The 18927-nt window shown below is 43.6% G+C and overlaps 1 protein-coding gene across 2 annotated transcripts in view; it reads left to right on the top strand.

Annotated features, from left to right (window-relative positions):
- Nucleotides 1-18927, top strand: part of SCAI (suppressor of cancer cell invasion) — a 165033-nt gene that overhangs the window by 108113 nt on the left and 37993 nt on the right. For both annotated transcript variants that reach the window (XM_066580748.1, XM_066580749.1), the window contains exons 6-10: nucleotides 10197-10293; nucleotides 10508-10606; nucleotides 12953-13105; nucleotides 14950-15051; nucleotides 15533-15634. In XM_066580748.1, the coding sequence (XP_066436845.1) occupies nucleotides 10197-10293; nucleotides 10508-10606; nucleotides 12953-13105; nucleotides 14950-15051; nucleotides 15533-15634 (553 nt within the window). The remainder of the gene's footprint in view (nucleotides 1-10196; nucleotides 10294-10507; nucleotides 10607-12952; nucleotides 13106-14949; nucleotides 15052-15532; nucleotides 15635-18927) is intronic.

The following is an 18927-nucleotide window of genomic DNA, read 5'->3' as shown; positions in this document are numbered from 1 at the left end:
TAATGTCTTTCCAATCCACTGGTTTGGTATCCTGTTTTCAGTTGTTCAAAATGGTCGCTGCAATTTTCTAACTACCTAACGCACAATGTGCACTGCTCTCTGGCAAATGCTCATCACGTGACCAGTTTTGTCCAATTGGAGAGCTGGTATAGGGCATTAGTAGTCTAACACTACCAATGCACTGTGAGGATTAGGTAGTCTGAAAACTTGTATCAGCCATCTTGGACAGCTGAAAACAGAACCGGGAACCTGCAGATCGTAGGGGCATCAGTACAGGCAACTAGCAGCAGGTGATTATAATTGCTTCCTCCTATTCAAGAAAACAGCAGAATCGCCTTAAGAGGTATTGCCAACTGAGATATCTATGGCATTTTGGAAGTATATGACATAAATCTCTGCAGGTTCCTCTTCCATGACTCGCACCCATAAGGAGAAACGGTGGTCTTCTCCATTCTGCACTTTGATAAGTCTCCATCATTCACTCTCAATAGTTTGTGACTTACCAAATTAGGCAAGTGTTTTAGTACTCCTATAAACTACAATGAAGATAGCCGCAGTTATGTATGGCCAACTACACTTCTTATCTATTCCTATCTGGAGCATCCCCCATTCCTCCACTATATGAGGGCCCATAGAATGCACCTTTAATACTTGCCTTTCCTTGCTCCCAACCTGTTTGCCAGCCTTCTTCTCTCAGACTTACAGAAAATACATGTGAGCAGACAAGCTTGATAGTTGAGGCTGCAGAGACTGGCATCGTGGACTACTTTTCACTGCCAGTTGTACATCTCTACTCAGTAGTGTAGGTCATAAATCTATGAGTGAGGGTCCCACTTCTGGGCCATCACATGTCTAGGAAGAAAGTCCTGTGACTCCTGATTATCTACATGAGCCATCGGACAGGGCTGCAAAGAGAAGGAGAGATTCGGCTATATATCAGCATGTCTGTCTCCATGATAGTCTGTGGGATTTGCAATAAATGTATTTTATGGCAATTTTATGAGAATGTAAAGACTGTCATGAACTGCTCTGTTTCTGGGGTTTAAAATGGAGTGACAAAGGACCTGAGGGATTGGGCCAAAAGTAGATCCTAAGTGACGCCTGGAACATCATACGATCGTTACTACAAAGGTTTCATCATATTAGGTTTGCCTTCTCACATTGCTGTGTTTTCACCATTTGTCTTGGACCTCGGCCCACTCAGTCTGCATGTTGCTTTAAGTACCACTTGTCAGTTTTAAAAGTATGAAGCTTTTTGCCCCCGTGAAGGTTTTGTGCTCATTGTCAGTCCTTGCAGTCAGCGGCCCTTAAGCTGCTGACATTGGTTGTCAGGATAGATTACTGCAGAGGCTTTCGTGGGCATGAGAATAACTCCACACGACAGATAAAAATGCAGGGGAGGAGGATGAATATGTGATGGGAAGTTGACCTACAAGCTCATTCGTAAAGCATCGAAAAGTTCTTGACCCATCAGCAGTCAAAAATATGGACCACTGTGATTGTTGCAATTTTTTTTTCTATACCATACTTAAGACACCCCTTCCTCCTCCGGAAGCTCTTTAAAGCGGCTTGGTATCCCAACTCAGTGGATCTACCTGAGTCTATGCATGAAGGCCCATGTTGTTGTCCTGTAGAAATCCGTGAAGGACCCTTTTTGTCTCAGAATTTAACAGAGAAATTTTCCGATATGATTCTAATGTTCAAATTCTTACGATAATCCGATCGGATAAGGTTATTCTAGCTTTGATCCACCCTGATCAAACAGGCTTTATGCCTGGCAAATCTACTGATATTAATATACAGCATCTACATCTTAATATTGTAGCGGAAGAGAACTCTTCTCCTGGATTTATACTGTCGATTGATGCGTGTAAAGCCTTTGATTCCGTTGAATGGAAATGCTTGAAAGTTCTTCTTTATAACTTAAACTTTGGCCCGGGAAAAGTTTTGTTGTAGGAATCGCCCAGTGCCAGAGTGAATGCGACTCTTGGTATCTCGGGCTCCTTCAGTCTTGGAAGGAGAACGATTCAGGGTTGCCCTTTTGACTCCAAAGCTGTTCGTACTGGCTATTGAACCAAAGGAGTTGGCAGTTTTAACAGGCTTTATTGATTAGGGGCTTGCCTAGAAGCTCAATGGTGGAGAAAATTTCACTGTATATGAAAGATGGTCCTTCTCTGGCTTCTCTTTTAAGTTTGATTGAGGACTTTGGAGCTTTCTTGGACCTGTGGGTCAATTGGTCTAAATCTTTCATGTTTCCCTTGGCTCCTAACTATGGTCCTACATCTGCACTACCAGTGTCGATGCAAATGGTCAACAAATTAAATACTCAAAGTTTCTCGAAATGTCAGAAGATTCACCACTTTGAATATGGAGCCTCTTGGAACTGCTGAGCAGTACCTGCGATCTTGGCAACATCTCCACCTGTCATGGATAGGTCACATTAATCTTTTTAAAAATGATATATCTCCTTAAGTTTACCCCTTTTTCATGTGTCTTGAACTTAAAGTCCTCCACAGCCCCCTCCTTTTACCCTAGAAGTCCTTTATGGATGAATCCACACCTCCCTCAACATTTCTTCATTCCTGTGTGCGGCCTATTGCGCAAAACTGGATATCAAATTTTTGTTTCATGTTCTTTTCAGATGATTTGAGTTCCTGTCGCAGGCAGAGATTAGAGATGACTTTGAGGTTGCACATGTTAGTCTTCTATTCTATCTCAAGCTTCGACATGCATTTCAGACTCAGTTTGGGTCCTTGAAGCCGGTGGTTGCCCCCTCTGAGTTCAAGAAATTTATTAGTACCCCCGAACCTTGGCAAACCCTTGACGCAGTTATAGGTACTTATGCAGTTGAAGGGTGATGAGACTTTTGACAGAGCTTACCATTCCTTCTTTCCTGAGAGTACAGGACATGAATATCCAGTAACTTCCCTGTGTTCTTTTTGGCCATTTCTGTAGAAGGGGCTGTGTCCCCAAAACATGTTAAGGCCCAATTACACACACAGACAATCTTTCAAAAGATTTATAGATCAGCGATCGTTTTGCATAAAGTGCTAATAGGCACTAATTACTTACTATCAGTACTTTATCAGCTTCATTTGCATACAAATGAGCTTCTGGGAGCTCTTTCAGAACTCAACAGGAGGTCTGAGCACTGTAATTAGCTCCACTGTTTAGCCACAGGCAGCTAAGAGAAAACAATGTAATCTCTAGCTCCCCTTGTAGAATTCAGCACCATGGACAGCAGACAGTGTGTGATCCTGCTTATCAGCTGTTCTGCAGGACTGAGAACAGCTGAAACAAAGCAATCTTCTGTTATCAGCTCAACCCCAGGCAGAACACAGCCTAAGGTTCTGCTTATCAGCTGTTCTGCTGAATGATGGTTTTCAAGCAGAACTGAAAACCGTCGTTCGTCAGAAAACTGAAAGATGGGCGTATTTAGATATGATTATCGCTCAAAAGATGACTTTTGAGTGAATTTTAAATGATGATCGTTGTGTCTAAATGGGCCTTTATTTGTGCTAGCTGTGATTTAATTAATAAAGAAGATATTGAGTTAATCCCTTTGCTTTTATGCGCTTTACCTTACGAAGGTTGCCCCCATTGTACATCATTAGGGCGTTACCTTTAAGGGTAAAAGGTGAGGAGAGTGGGAGGGGTGGCACATTCTGCAGAGGGACATCGCTACATGCAGTCTGAGGAGAATCTAACGCTCCTGTATGTGTATACATATTGAGTTCCTCTGAAGTAACCATGACTCCATAAAATTTTCCTTGTAAACACCTGTACCAAGTTAACTCAGTCGAAGCTGGGTATATCAGCTAGTTGCTTATATCAGTGTTCCAGTCGCGCATACAAAAGTTTCATTCAATACCAATAACTCCTAGGTACTGTACTTGATTTTTTTTATTTTTTTACAATGAGCGTATAATCTCGTCACTGTTTGATATGACTATATAGCTACATGTTTCAGACTTCTGGTATAGCTATGTATATGCAATATCCCTGTGACAAACAAGCGACAAGACTGCTTTGTTTAGGGGATAGGTGATTGGGCAAAAGAGAAAATAAAGTCTTAAAAAAATAAATAAATTAAAAAAAATACGGGACAACTGAGGGGAAAAAATTTCTCTTTAAGGCTGCCTGTCCACAGCCTGCAGGCGGATCTCCACGGTCAGCCTTATCTCACGGATGGGCTGATCGCGGCAAATCGCAGCATGCTGCGATTTGCTGCCCGCTAGTGGAGAATCGCAGTGATTCTCCGCTCGTGGACGGGGGCTGCATGCTCTATAGCAACGCTATGGAGAGCATTCACTGCGTTCCCCGCGGACGGATTATCGCCACGGGGAACGCAATTCAAACTCGCCCGTGGACAGGCAGCCTAAAGCTATATTGTGTTCCCATTTATCTTATGTGTCCATGAACAGATGACACAACTTAAAGGGCTTTTCTGGGACTAGGATATTGATGAGCTCTTCTCAGAATAGGTCATCATTATCTAATCAGTGGGAGTCTGCCCCCCGAGACCGCAACTGATCAGCTGTTTGAAAAGGCTGCTGCTGGAGGGCGAATGCTGCGGACTCTTCCTTGGATGCCAGGCACAGACATGTATATTTTGTAGCAACTGTTCCAAGTATTAGCAACTCTGTCTCATTTACTTGGATGGGGCTTAGGTGCTCAAAGGCCTTGTGACAAATAAACGTGATGTTACCGGCCTGAACAGGCTGCAGCGCTCATTGCCGACCTAGTTTTGAGGACAGATCATCAATATCCTAGACTCCGAAAACCACCTTAAGAATAGAAAAATAACACTACACAAAAAATATAACATAAAACTGATCTTATTTACTAGGTTCGGGAACCACAATATTAGCAGTTCCAATTAATATATTATTGGAATCACTCTTTACATGTGGGAGTTATTTTGCAAGGCTTCCAAGATAGGAGAATCCCTGTTGGCTTCCAAAGCAAAAGATGGACTCCATGTGAGGCAGAGGCGCCTAAGTATGTTAAATGGGACCTGTTCTCATCAGCCCCCACCTTTTTTTCTTTTGTGAAAGGCAGTGACCCGGTAGAGATTCTTCAGATCACTCCACTCTCAAATGAACTCAACTAATTTGGGGCAGTACGGTGGTTAGCATCACTGGCATACAGTGAGGGGTCGCAGTGGGGACCGTACCCCTGCACTGAGGGGGACTAGTGGCCCCGCAATATTCAAAATGCACATTATGTGCATTACAGGGCGGTTGCACTGTCGGCTGCGTGAATGGTTGCAGCCGACAGTGCAACCATTCACGCGGCAGACAGTGTGTGGTTGCAGGAGGACTGAGGGAGAGAAGAGGCGGGGAGGCAGTGCCTATAGGTCAGCGCACTCAGAGGGGAGGGGTGTTACCCAGGGAGCCGGCAGCCAATTAGAGGCTGCAGAGTCCCTCGGCACGCAGCTCTCCCACCGATAGACTGCAGCTGTGACCACTTTTACTGCAGTCTATCAGTGCACTGCCAGCCAGCGATCACCAGGGGGAGGGTGCAGGTTCCCTCCCTACTTTGGAGCGCCTGCACAGCTGGTAAATGAAAGTGCAAGAGGACCTTTGGTTGCATAGCAACGTGGATCACCTGAGCTGACTTTGGTCATGTGATCCGGTCATGTAATCAAAGGTCCTGGACTTTAATTTACAGGCTGTCCGGACACTGCTGCAGAGGTGAGTAGAGAAGGGAATGTACCTAACTAAATATGTATAGCTAGTATAAGTTATACCAGCTGTACATATATAATTATATACTGGAGATCTCCAGGTTATACCAGCATGCTCCATATCGCAATATACCGGAGATGTACATGTCCTGTATATAGTGATTTGGAGCATGCTGATATAACCTGGAGATCTCATGTATATAATTATATATGTACAGCCTGTATATAGTGATATAGACCATGCTGGCATACCCAATGCCCAGTTTACTTGATATCACTATAAACAAGATGTATAAATTCTACCAGCTGTACATACATAATTTTATACAGAAAATAACCAGTTTTGGGTTGTTTCACATCTGCACTTGGGGGATTCCGCTCTCTTGTTCCATTTGTGGAGCAGGAAAGGGGAATCCCTGCCGCCAAACGGCTCTGTCTGTGGATGGAATCAGACAGCGCTGCATGCAGTGCTTTTTATTTTCCCCCCGGTATTTGGTGCTGGATCTGTGATGGAATCTCCGGGTTTTTTTTGTGCTTTCCTTAATTGTGGTTAAAAAAATTGCAACAGAAAACATGAACACAGCCCTAGGCTGTCTGCACACAGCCGGGTCGGATTCTGCATGCGGAAGCCCTCAGCAGAATCTGACCCCACGCCTGACCGTACCTGTCATTTCTTTTCTGCAATGTCATTTCAGAAGGGCCGTGGGTTGGATGGCTTCCATTGAGTTCAATGCGGGCTGTCCGTGCGGAATCCGCATTGAAATAGAGTATGCTGCGATATTTTTTTTTTCCTGCGCGAGCGGAAAATCACAATTGATTCCCGCTCATCTACAGGAAAAAATGCCTTTCCATAGCCTACAATGGGCGATATCTGCCTGCAGAATCCGGAGGTGGATGCTAGTTTCGGATTCCGCCATGCAAATCTGTCCATGTGCAGCCTGCCTTAGGCTGATTTCACACGGATGAGTCTGATATTGGGCCGTGAAACTCAGCCCTATTTCACGCTTGCCAGTGTGCAGTGTCCCCACGGGTGTGAGGGGTTTTGTGTTAAAGCCAGATCGCATCACATTGGGGAAGTAGCAATGCTTTTAGCCATGGCGGAAGATCGCAGAGTGTTTTCAATAGGTAAACCTTGCATCACACTCTTATGCATCTCGTACACCATGCGGTGCTGCATCGGCCCCATTATAAACAATGGGCGATGCGAGGCATTCCAAGGGAACGCCCAAAGATAGGACATGCCGTGATATTTTCGTGTGATGCGGGGGGGAAAAAAAATCGCTCATGTGTATGACCTAATGCAAAAGAATTGGATTCCTATTCGTGCGGGATGTGTGTCTCACAATGCACAAATCTCGTGTGATTTTTGTGGCCGTGTGAAAGCTGCCTAAGGGGCTGCAGATTTTCACATAGTCCAGGAAATGAGTCATGTTTAGAAATATTACGCCAAGGGGCTAGATCATGTTTTTTAAAATTAGTATGGTTTAGGTATGGGTACGGGTACAGATGAAGGGGGGGGGGGGCGCTGAACGTTTGCATCGGGCCCCTGAGCTTTTAGGTACACCCTTAGTTAGCATTGTTGACTTGCAGTGCTGTGATCCTGGTTGCAAATCCCACCAAGGACATCAGCATGGAGTGTGTATGTTCTCCCCGGTTTGCATAGGTTTATCACAGGTTCTTTGGTTTTTCCCCGCACTACAAAAACATTTACTAATCGGTGAACTTGGGCTGTGAACCCCAATGAGAATATCAAGTCATGTACAGCCCTGCGTAATAAATATGCTGTATAAAGCTAGTTTCACAAGGCCGAGAAAACCGTGTGAGGTTTGTGCGTTGTGAGACACAAATGTCGCATTAACATGAGCATTCCTTTGGAGTCGCGACACGTCCTAGTTGTGGGCGTGCCCTCGCGACTCATTGTTTTCAATGGGGCCGGTGGGAGCATCGCACCACATGCTAGGTGCACGCGATGTTTTGTAGCCTGCGATATTGCGAGACTAAAAAAAAATCTCGGGTTGCTAGATATGCCCGCTACTTGCGTTTTTTTGTCATGTGGTGCAATGCAACTTTTACAGTAGGAAATTCTACTGTAAAAGCCCTGAAATAAGCCCTAGCTGCATCAAAAAACAAAGGGAAAAAAAACATACATCACCTAACGGCTTCTGTTCATTGATTGGCTGTGAATGGTTCTCGAACAGCGCGGCTCAGCCAATCAGAACCAGCGCTCGATGAACCAATCACAGCCAGCACTCCCTGGGGGCGGAGAATTTGAACCCCTGACCAGGAAACGCTGAGAGAAAACTACAAGCAAGTGTCGGGGACCTGCAGAGAAGACGCGGCGAAGTGAACAGCGGTTGTTAGGTGATGTATCTGTTTTTTATAAAAACTTTATGTAGTTAGGGCTTATTTTCAGGGTAGGGGGTATATTTTAGTGCCCCCTCCACCCCAAAAATCCTAGAAAAAGATGACTTTATAGCGACACAATCGCAATATTGCTGCAAGAAAACCCAGCAGTATCGCACAGACCACAGATGCGATATTGTTGTGATTTTCTAGCGGCGATATCGTGTTTCGTGTGAAAGAGGCCTAAACATGCAATCCAATCTCGACTCCTAGGAGATAAATTTTTTTGTAACTCTTCATAGCCCATTACCTATTGAAGCTGCCTGCTTATACAGGGTAGAAATTTTAATTAATTAATTTTTTAGAAACCTACTGTCCTATGATAACGACCCTATCGCACGGAGCGGTTATCGTTGAATTACGTGACTCTGAACGATAACCGTTCCGTGTAAATGTTGACAGGGACTGAAAGACGAGTGATTTGCTAGCTTATCCATCATTCCGTTTAAGCAGGCATAAAAATCAAGCGACCATCAGCCCGTGTGAACGCAATCGTGTGTCTATGACTGACTGCCTGTTGACTATGGGTGGAGGCGGTAGGCTGGAAGAATTCTCTGGCCGCTCCACCTCCGTTTACTGAGCGGTCATCAGCGCTGTGATGGCACAGAAGCAATAGGTGCTGGGATGACTGTCGGCCCCCTTAGTTCTTTGGTGTAAAGAAAAGGTCCCGCCTCAAAGTGACAAGTTTTGGCTTTGCTTAAACTTGATAAAAACCAGAACAACAAAAACAATGACAGCATGCCTCCTATAGACGTCTATGCATCCATCTTCAGCTGCCGAGAGGAGCCAACAGGCCGCGGAGACAGCCAAAGGGGCACAGGGCTTGGGGAAGCCATCGAAAGTCACATGGAAAATACACTCGTCTTGATACTCCAATGTGAACCAATTAGAATTCAGCACCGCGTATTACATTCATAAAAAATCCGCATGTACGACGTTGCGCCAATACGCCTCTGTGAACTGGCCCCTAAGATGCTTCTACATGGGGCAACTCGAAATTTCAAATACTTCCCGACAAAGAACTTCATTCACCCTAACAGGTTAACAAATTATACTTCGGCCCGTGTACATGCTCCCGGCAATTTATTCAGCAATCGCGAAAGTGAGCAATCGATCTGTGTACATAGTTGTTTATACACCTTAACCCCTTAAGGACATGGCCTATTTTGGGCTTAAGGACACAACGATTTTTTACTTTTGTGTCGACGCGGCCGTATAAGGGCTTGTTTTTTGCGTGGTGAACTGTAGTTTTTTCTGCAGGCTGGTACGGTTACAACTATACCAAAATTCTTTTTTTTTTTTTTAGGTTTTTCCAGTTTTCTGCAATAAAAATCTTTTTTTGGAAATCTTTTATTTTTTCTAAATTGCTGCATTCAAAGTCCTGTATCTTTTTTATTTTTCTATGTACGGAGCTCTGTGAGGGCTTATTTTTTGCGAGACGAGCTGTAGTTTTTATTGGTACCGTTTGGGGGAATATATGGCTTTTTTGATCACTTTTATTGCATTTTTGGAAGGCAAAATGCTAAAAATTAGCATTTTGCCTCTATTTTTTAGCGTTTTTTGCCGTACAAAATAAAAAGCGTGTAACTTTTTGTACACGTCGTTACGGGCGTGTCAATACCAAATATGAGCCATTTTAATTTTTTTTACCTTTTTTTATGCTAATATGAGAAAAAGCACAAAAAAGGGGGGCAGGTTACTTTTTTTTTTTTTTTTACACTTTTCTTTTTTGTACATTTTTATTACCTTTTTTTTTTTTTTAACACTATTTGTGTCCCTCTGAGGGACTTAAAGCACAGCACTGATGATCGCTGTGATAAGGCATGGCAGAACTTCTGTCTGATCTCGCGCTATCCCTATGACGTATGGGTACGTCATTTTGCAGGAAGTACCCCGCTCCGATGATGTACCCTTACGTCATGGGGAGGGAAGGGTTTAATGACTATTTGAAGGAACTGTTCAGATGATGGTTGTCCCGTGTACAGCCGCCTTTACATAAAGCCGTGTTCTGTACGGTTGTCATGTTCTTCTTGATTACTTCCTTCAAAGAAGAGCTCCAGGATTACACCAACTTGAAGTAACCACTGTAATTCTTCTTTTGCAGACCTGAGCTGGTTGTAAAGAAGTTGCGGTACTACGCTCGCTTTATTGTCGTCTGCCTCTTGCTCAATAAAATGGATGTTGTTAAAGACCTAGTCAAGGTAATTGATGGGCTCTGAACTCTGCATTTCAGTGATTCACGGCCTTTTACTTGGAGTATATCACTTTTTATGTACACTGTCATGCAGTAGTTTGGAGGAGCAGCCTTATGAATGCTTTGGTCAATTTATTTAGGTTTTTTTATGTTTATACTCAATGACGTTACATCTTTCTTGCGTACCATGTTGTCTCACAGTGTATTCATACCTTTTTTAGGAGCTGTCAGATGAAATTGAAGACTATACGCATCGCTTCAATACGGAAGACCAGTTGGAATGGAATCTTGTACTTCAAGAAGTGGCCGCATTTATTGAGGTTCCGTATGTTTCCTCTAATTATCTTGAGGCTAGGTCCTACTTCCTTCTACCATCCTCCTTTGCAATCAAAGTACTATTTGTGAAGGTACCTCTACAAGGGTGCATTTTTCGGCGATGGTCACCCCATGTACACTCAGCAAGAAATTGCTCAGAAGTTGCATAGGTCCAATGAGCTGAAACAAAGCGACTTTCTGCTCAGTGTTTACAGGAGTTCAATGTTTGAGCAGCTGCTGGTTTGCAGTGAATGGAGGTGGGCAGCCGGAAGAGATCTTCTGCGTGCTTCGCCTCCATTTACTGAGCAACTATTGCTCCTGTGTGAAAGCGTGGGAGTGATTTGTTGGGACGGCTGTCTGGCACTTATGTGCGCAACAGTTGTTCTGTCGAAATGTGCCTTAACTCAGAAGTCAATGTAATAAATAGGAACTTTAAATAACTTAAGGAATTAGGACAAATCAAAGAAAATTTATTGGTGATTTGTATTTTTTTAATAACGTTGTTAATACTTTGACTTCAAGCCAAGTTCTCATTGTCCAAAAAAAATCCCTCCCCAAGAAGGAACTGTCGGAATCGAATGAAACCTATGTGTGGTTTGTAACTTGATATAAGTAACTGGTTACAATATCGGAGCAAAAGGATAATTTATTGCATAAAACTGACTGCTTGAATGTTTACTCTAGTACCCAGTTGTGCCGCCTCTAGCTTGGATGCAAGATGTGATACCGGCGGGCATGGAGGCTCTAGTACCCAGTTGTACTACCTCTACTTGGATACAAGATGTGATACGGGCCAGCATGGAGGCTCTAGTACCCCTGTTGTACCGTCTCTAGCTTGGATACAAGATGTGATATGTGCAGCATGGAGGCTCTAGTACCCTGTTGTACAACCTCTAGCTTGGATAAAAGATGGTATATGGGGCAGCATGGAGGCTCTAGTACCCTGTTGTACCACCTCTAGCTTGGATAAAAGATGTGATATGGGCCAGCATGGAAGCATACAGGTTTTGTATGGTATCCAGCAGCATATCACTCGTAGGCTGATATGCCTGACGTGCCTGCCCTGATGTTGACATTTATCACTTTGCCCCAAACAGAGTTGGGGCTTGTCACTAAACACAACTGTTCTCCATTCATATGTCCAGTTGCATCTATCAGCACAAAAGTTGCTGCTGACGGTGAAATCTGATTCACAGGATACGCTGCATGGCGTCCAAGAATGCCACCTGGCTTAAAGCAATGGGTTTACAGTTGTTCATCGGTTGACTCTGACCCCAACCACTGCTTAGATCTGTGCTGCAATCGGTCGTCTATCAGCAACTGCCATTCGCGCAATTTGGCGGTCTTCACGTGACGACATCCTTCTGCGTGGACCTGTGCCAGGTCTGCGAGTACTGGAGCCTTCCTGTGTCCACTGAGTAACCACTCTCTGCACTGACACTGCGCCATGGCCGGTCCTTAAGGGGATTTCACAATATGATGCCCCATTCCGAACATGACAATCATCCAACCTCTCAAAGTCAGACATTTGGGTGTACGGAGTTGGGTCTCTATGATTTGGCATACCTGGTCACTAACAATCTGTGGACAAAAAAAAGACCACCTTACATGACACACTTTATGACTTTATAAACTTACAGAATGTAGTATTTTGCATAACAAAGGGCCCCATAATTTGCATACTAACACTCATACCGCACTTCATCCAGCTTTTAATTATTCAATACCCTTCATATGGAAAGACTTTGATCCAAGTTTCATAAATCTTTCTGCAACTCCGTCTGGGTGGAACACTTTCAATTACCACCAGTGTATTTGACAACAGGAACATGACTCCTTTTATACTAGAAGGTTTGAGTCGAGGAACATACGGTATTGGCACAGCAGCGTTCTCTCATAGCTGACTATTAGGGGTACAAATGCAATATTTAGACAGGGATTAGCCAGGTTATACATTATGCATTAGTTAGTGTAAAAGTTGCAGATCATTTACTCATTCCGGCTTCAAAGAACGGATCCAATACATGAAAAATCCTTGTTTTCCTCCCAAGATGATTCTTTCAGCACGGCATCTCATTTACATTTAATCTAAATAATGAAGTGGTAGCCGGCATCGGCTGATGAACTGTCGGAAAATTCCAAGGCTTTACAATTATTCCCTGGTGATCGGGTCGCAGTGGTTTTATTTCACGTGGCCTTCACATCGTCTCTCCTGAGACTTCAGCTTGAATATATTTCATGTTCAATGGATCTTTTTTTCCTTACCGCAGACTTGTCTGTTCAGCAGTCGGCTATTTCCACATGATAAAGCTGCACTTTTCACCTAACATTCAGCTTCTCTCCGGTGGCAGGCAGACCCTGTGATGGTTTTAAATGATGACAACACCATTGTAATCATTTCGAATCGACTGGCAGACGCTACAGCGCCCATGTTGGAGCAGGGCATGGTCGTCGGACAGTTGATGCTAGCTGATGCTCTCATCATTGGCAACTGCAATAATCAGGTGAGGATGTGTTGTTGGATTGACCACAGCAGTGTAGGCTTGCTCTAGCGCCACCTAGTTAGTTAATCTTATGAGAAGATAAACTGTCAATACTATCTTTTAGATTACTTTTTTGTTGTTGTTTTACTGCACAACTATTTTTCTGGATACACTGTTAAATTAGTTGTACCATAATCAACTTTTATCACCTATCCTTAGGATGGGTGTTAATAGTCTGGTGGGTGTCTCACTGCTGACACCTCCAGCTTTCTTACGATTGGGGGTCCCGTGTCTCCTCTTCTCCTCACTACAGACTTACTGCACCCCCACCCCTTCCCCCGGAAAGAGCAGACTGAGTGGAACAGCAGTCGCGCATGCGCAGTGCCGCTCCATTCATTCTTGATGGGACGGTTGGCGATGAAGTACAAGCTCTCGGCTATTTCTATTAGCCCCAGTGAAATGGAGCAGTGGCCATGCATATGCGCAGCACCCGCTCCTTAAAATCTGATGTTGCTGTGTGTGGGATAAGTGACCCACCGTGATGAGAAGAGGGGGACATGAGACACCCTGTTCTCGGGATAGTTGGCGGTCTGAGACCCCACTTTGGACTTTTTACGGATCCTGTAGATAAATGATAAAAGATGATTCTAGTACAACCCTTTTAAATGTCCTTTGTTACCTTCTGAGCTGATGGGGTACTGGGAGCTGCTTTTATACTCACCAGGTCCCCCCAATCCAGTACTGTGCCCGGCAATAAATCGGCATGCACGTTAACACCTCAAGTAAGGGGAGGCTATATGTGCTGTGCCAATGGTTGGTGAACAGATTGTTATGGCAATATGACGCCTGTAATACTGGCGTATCAAATAGGCCATCTGAGTACAGTTTTTTGGGTCAGGAATGCTAACTTTTCTCTTTAGGGAGAGCACCTAAAAAAGTGAGTGAGGGGACTTATAAGGCCATTCATGCTCCTCTGGGTAATATGCAAATAAGGAAGATGGAACAATACCTCTGCAGCGCCACCTATTAGAAGGCAGCATTCTTGCAAGTCAATATTAAATTCCCAGTCATTGTTGCAAGGCTTGTATAAAGAGTCTAACATTGACTTGTAGGAATGTTACCTTCTAAAAGGTGGTGCTGTAGAGGTATTGTCCCATCTTCCTTTTTTGCATTGTACAATTTTGGAGACAGACCTTTTAATAATGGGATACCTGATATTGTCATTGGATTAGCTCTGTGGGTAGGCGTAATAGACTGTGGTAAAAGTTACTGTCCAGCTGGGCATGCGCATTAGAAAGACTTGATATGCGCTGTGGAGGATGTCAGAGCCAGGTAGATCAGGTGGCCTACAGCTTAGGTCTAAAAGTAAAAATCTGATTGGCTGTGTAAAGTATTCAATATGTATCAGTTACCTGATTGAGGGAGTTAAAGGGTACTTTTTAAATGAGATTGGTTAAGACGATTTGGGGCTGAACTGTGGATAGATATAAACAGATATTGTAATGCAGTGACGAGATGTTAATGCTTGAAAAGGGTTCATAGTTACCGAAATATCACAACTTTTATATGTGTTTGAGGTGAAATTAAATATCCATTTTGGACTTGCTGACAATATGGTAATGCTAAGAGGATCCCCCAGCATCAGTCAGTTTTGATGATCTGCTGCATTCCAATGATGAGCATTTAAAGAGATAATAGAAGGGGACTTTTGGTGCTTCCCGGACTGCTTTTGTGACTAGCCTGCGGATGGTTCATCATTAAATATGCCTGGGAAACCCTTTGAAAATGTTCTTAGCTTCTGGGTCAGTTAGTTCTTATATACTTTAAAACTTTTTTATTTTTCTTGTCCGCTTATTTCACTACAGGTGAAGTTCAGCGAACTGACGATTGACATGTTCCGAATGCTACAAGCTCTGGAGAGAGAACCGATGAATCTGAACTCGCAAATGAATAAACCAGGGTTGCAGGTAGGGAAACGTTCTGTTACAGCGTTACTGATCCTCAAAATAAATCCTCAAGATAGTTTAGGCTCCATTCACACTGCTTGGGGGTTCTATTGGCCTTTTGTCTGTATCCATAGCATAGACTACAATGTGATGCTTTAAAGTAATTGAGGTCATACAGTGTTGAAAACGGATCTGTCATAGCGGTCATCAGAGGCGTAACTTGAAGCTTCTGGGCCCCGGTGCAAAATCTGTAACAGGGCCCCCAACTATAATGCTTTTTTCATAGTACTGGGCTCCCAATATGTAGAAGAGAGGCCTTATGGGCCACCTAAGGCTCCTGGGCCCGGGTGCAACCGCACCCCCTATAGTTACGCCAGTGGCGGTCATGACTGCGTTATGAAGTAAGGCTGTGATTCTAGTGTGAACAGAGCCCTAGACGGGTACATTATAGAGTATTGTATAGCGGTGACATTTCCTCATCTGTGGTACATCTGTTTTACAGGATCCTGCTGAGAAGCCTACAAAACGAGAAAACCCTCATAAATATCTCCTCTACAAGCCAACTTTCAGTCAACTCTATAGCTTCCTTGCAGGATCTTTCAAGGTTAGTGCATTATTTGGGTTGGTCTCAGGCGATGTTATACATGTTGCTTCTAAACATGGTGGTCATAAAGGACCAGGCTTAAAGGGATTGCCTCACCGCCTTCATTTCGTAAAGGGGTTCTCGTGACGAGACAATCTTTTTAGCTCACTGTCAGACATGGTAAAGTTATAGCATTACAGCAGACTGGTGCAGAATTGATACTGTGAATCCATGACCTTTTACCGTACATATGTATGGGGAGTTTCAACGCAAGTAGCGGAAATTCAAATTGTGTTGTGGAAAAGTAATGAATTTTCACTGCGGATTTTACCTTTTCAGTGCATGTACTAAGATCTGCGGTAAATCCACAGAATGCAGCAAGAAAAATTTTTGCAAAAAAAATCTGCTACCTGGGATCTTACATAATCTATGGTACAAAAGCAATAATGTTTAAAGGGGTTGTTCCACTTCCTGCTGATCAATGAGATTCCGACTACTAGGACCTCCACGGATCCTGAGAACGGGGTTCCTGTCTCTCCTCGAGTGAATGGATTGGGGGTTGCACAGGTGCGCCCATTGTACCATGCATTTGAAGGCCAGCGCCAGAGACTGTCGCAAGTCTTGAACTATGTAATCTCCTGTGCGGTCATTGAAAAGATTAGAACGTCAGCAAGCTTCACAACCTCTGCTCCATTCACTCGCAGACCGACCAACAGTCGGACCCTCACCAATCAGTTATTCCTTATCCTGTGGATTGGGGTTAACTTTATAACTTGGCACAAACCCCTTCAAGTACCCCCCTTTTTGAAGACCCCCATCCTGGGTCTCCAGAACAGTAAAGACTATGCAAGCATAACTTTAAGGATGGGTTGTCAACTTCCTTCCATTTTTAGCGGTTTCCCCAGATGGAACCTTTTAAACTTTGTTTTGCTTCTATATTCTAACAATCTGATTTCATACCAAAATGTCAACTTTTCGTTGTAAGGTCCTTTTTGTACAAGATATTTATTTGATTAATTTTACAAAGTTTTATATTTTATCTTTTTAAAAAATTTTTTTTATCTTAGTGGCATTTCAGTATCATCAGTATCGAACAAGCAAAGCAACTTGTGCATTATAAAATCATGAAGCCAGATCTTTTATTCCATTAGGGAACTTATCATTAATAATTTAAGGCATTTGGCTTTTTTCAATGCCCAATTACCCTTAATAGTGGCATGAAAATATCACAAAAGCATTGGTACAATCGATAGAACTGTTAGGAAAAATGGGTTGGAAGTTGGCAATACTTAGATGCCTAAGTAGTAAACACCAGGGCCTGATGGTAGCAAGCCCGGGATCACAGCAAGTAAAACAAGAGCTTGCAGCCAGCATTAGTTCTTCTCAGACTGATCTGTCATGTTGGAGAATGTATTTTACGTTTTTGACAGTAAGGTGTCATTGACCCTTTGTGGGAGGCAGCAGTCATAGGACAAGCAGAGGTTTGCCTTGGTAAGACTCTCTCACGTAGAACACACCCGAAGCAGAGTAACCTCTGCATGTCCTCTGCACACTGAGTAACCGCTCTACTAGAGGCACCTATTCAGCAGCACGTTGGACCTCCTTTAGCTTTCAGAACCACAGCAGTTGGTTTTGGCATAGATTCGGTCTGCAGTAAAGCATCTTGAAGTTGCTGCAAAATAGGAGGTGCTGACATACCCTGAACAGATGACAGGATGGGTTCATCGATTCATGCTGCTTGCGCCAAATTCGGACGTTTCCATCGGCATGTTGCAACAGAAATGTGAATTCATTTTACCAGGGGATATTTGGGTGATCCAGTTTTTATCCTTTTTTTTTTTGTCCATTGGAGATTCATATTTGTTTCTCTTAGATAATGTGGTGCTTGAACTGTTTGCTGTTAAGCCCTTCCTTGTTAAGGAACTAGTTATGCATTCGGACATGTTATTTAAAGCACCATCACTGCATTCAGCGGCAATTCGCGTGACCATGCAGAGCATGTTTGCCAGAATGCTTCTTGATATCCTCATTTGACCCCTTGTTGTCAATTAGTGGTTTACATCCACAGAACCCCACTTCACTGGATATTTTTTTTTCTTGCCCACGCCATTCTCTGTATACCCTCCATACCACTGCACAAGAAAATCCCCACAAGGTTGGCAGTGTATGAAATTCTGACCCCAGCTAGTCTAGCACCGATGACCAAGCCATTGACACACTTGATTTTATGATGCACTATGGGGTTACATTTCTAATTTCTTTAACTGGAAACTCCAGTCATGACAGGGCTGATGTGTCTAATAAAGCTGCCATTCAGTGTATGACGAAACAAGTTTAGTACCGTGTTAGCCAGTAGAGCAAAAGGAGTTGCCTTCAAATCTCAATGTCATAGTAGAATGTGGGAGTACAGTTTTATAACCACCTTTTGACACTCGCAAGAATAGGTGAACATCAGAGGGTGGTTTCATGCACCACTGGAGATTATGAGAAGTCTATAGCAGAGATAACACTCTGGCCTGGTGACCCCCTAACACCAATTCAGAGACCATAAACCTTTCACATCCTTATCAGTGGCCTAATTAACTCTTTACTCCTCTACTCATCCTGTTCTGGTATTCTTTTAAGTGCAAATTAAATCTCACCATGTCAGTGCCTGTGTGTGTGTGTATGAGGTTTGAAAGCTCGCAATAACATCATGTATTTTTGTTAGCCATTAAAAGGTATCCTATCTACAAGATTACTTGGTTTCTTTTGCTAAGCAAGTATGTTAGTCCCATGTTTGTGTAGATTTCCTCCAACCTGCATTTTTTTTTATAAGTGGGACAAGCACCTAATATGACATATGGAGATAAAAGAGCTGCAAAATAAGTGATATTTGTAACATATTAAAAGAGGAAATGGTTAAAGGGGTTGTCTCTCGCCGAAACGGGTTTTTTTTTTTTCCATAGGCCCCCCCCGTTCGGCGCAGGACAACCACAAGGGATGTGTTTAAAAAAAACAAAACATATTACTTACCCGAATCCCCGCTCTGCGACGTCTTCCTTCTTCTTTCTTCTTCCTTCACCAAGATGGCCGCTGGGATCTTCACCCACGATGCACCGCGGGTCCTTTCCCAGGGTGCACCGTGGGCTCTGTGCGGTCCATTGCCGATTCCAGCCTCCTGATTGGCTGGAATCGGCACACGTGACGGGGCGGAGCTACACGATGATGCGAAGGGGCGGAGCCAGAACGCCGCTCGTGCCTGGACCTAGGAGAAGGGGAGAAGACCGCACAGCGCAAGCGCGTCTAAAAAAGCAAGAAGACATCAGAATTAG

Source organism: Eleutherodactylus coqui, chromosome 10 (genome assembly GCF_035609145.1).
Source record: "Eleutherodactylus coqui strain aEleCoq1 chromosome 10, aEleCoq1.hap1, whole genome shotgun sequence".
Taxonomy (NCBI): Eukaryota; Metazoa; Chordata; class Amphibia; order Anura; family Eleutherodactylidae; genus Eleutherodactylus; species Eleutherodactylus coqui.
This window is presented reverse-complemented; position numbering and strand designations above follow the sequence as displayed.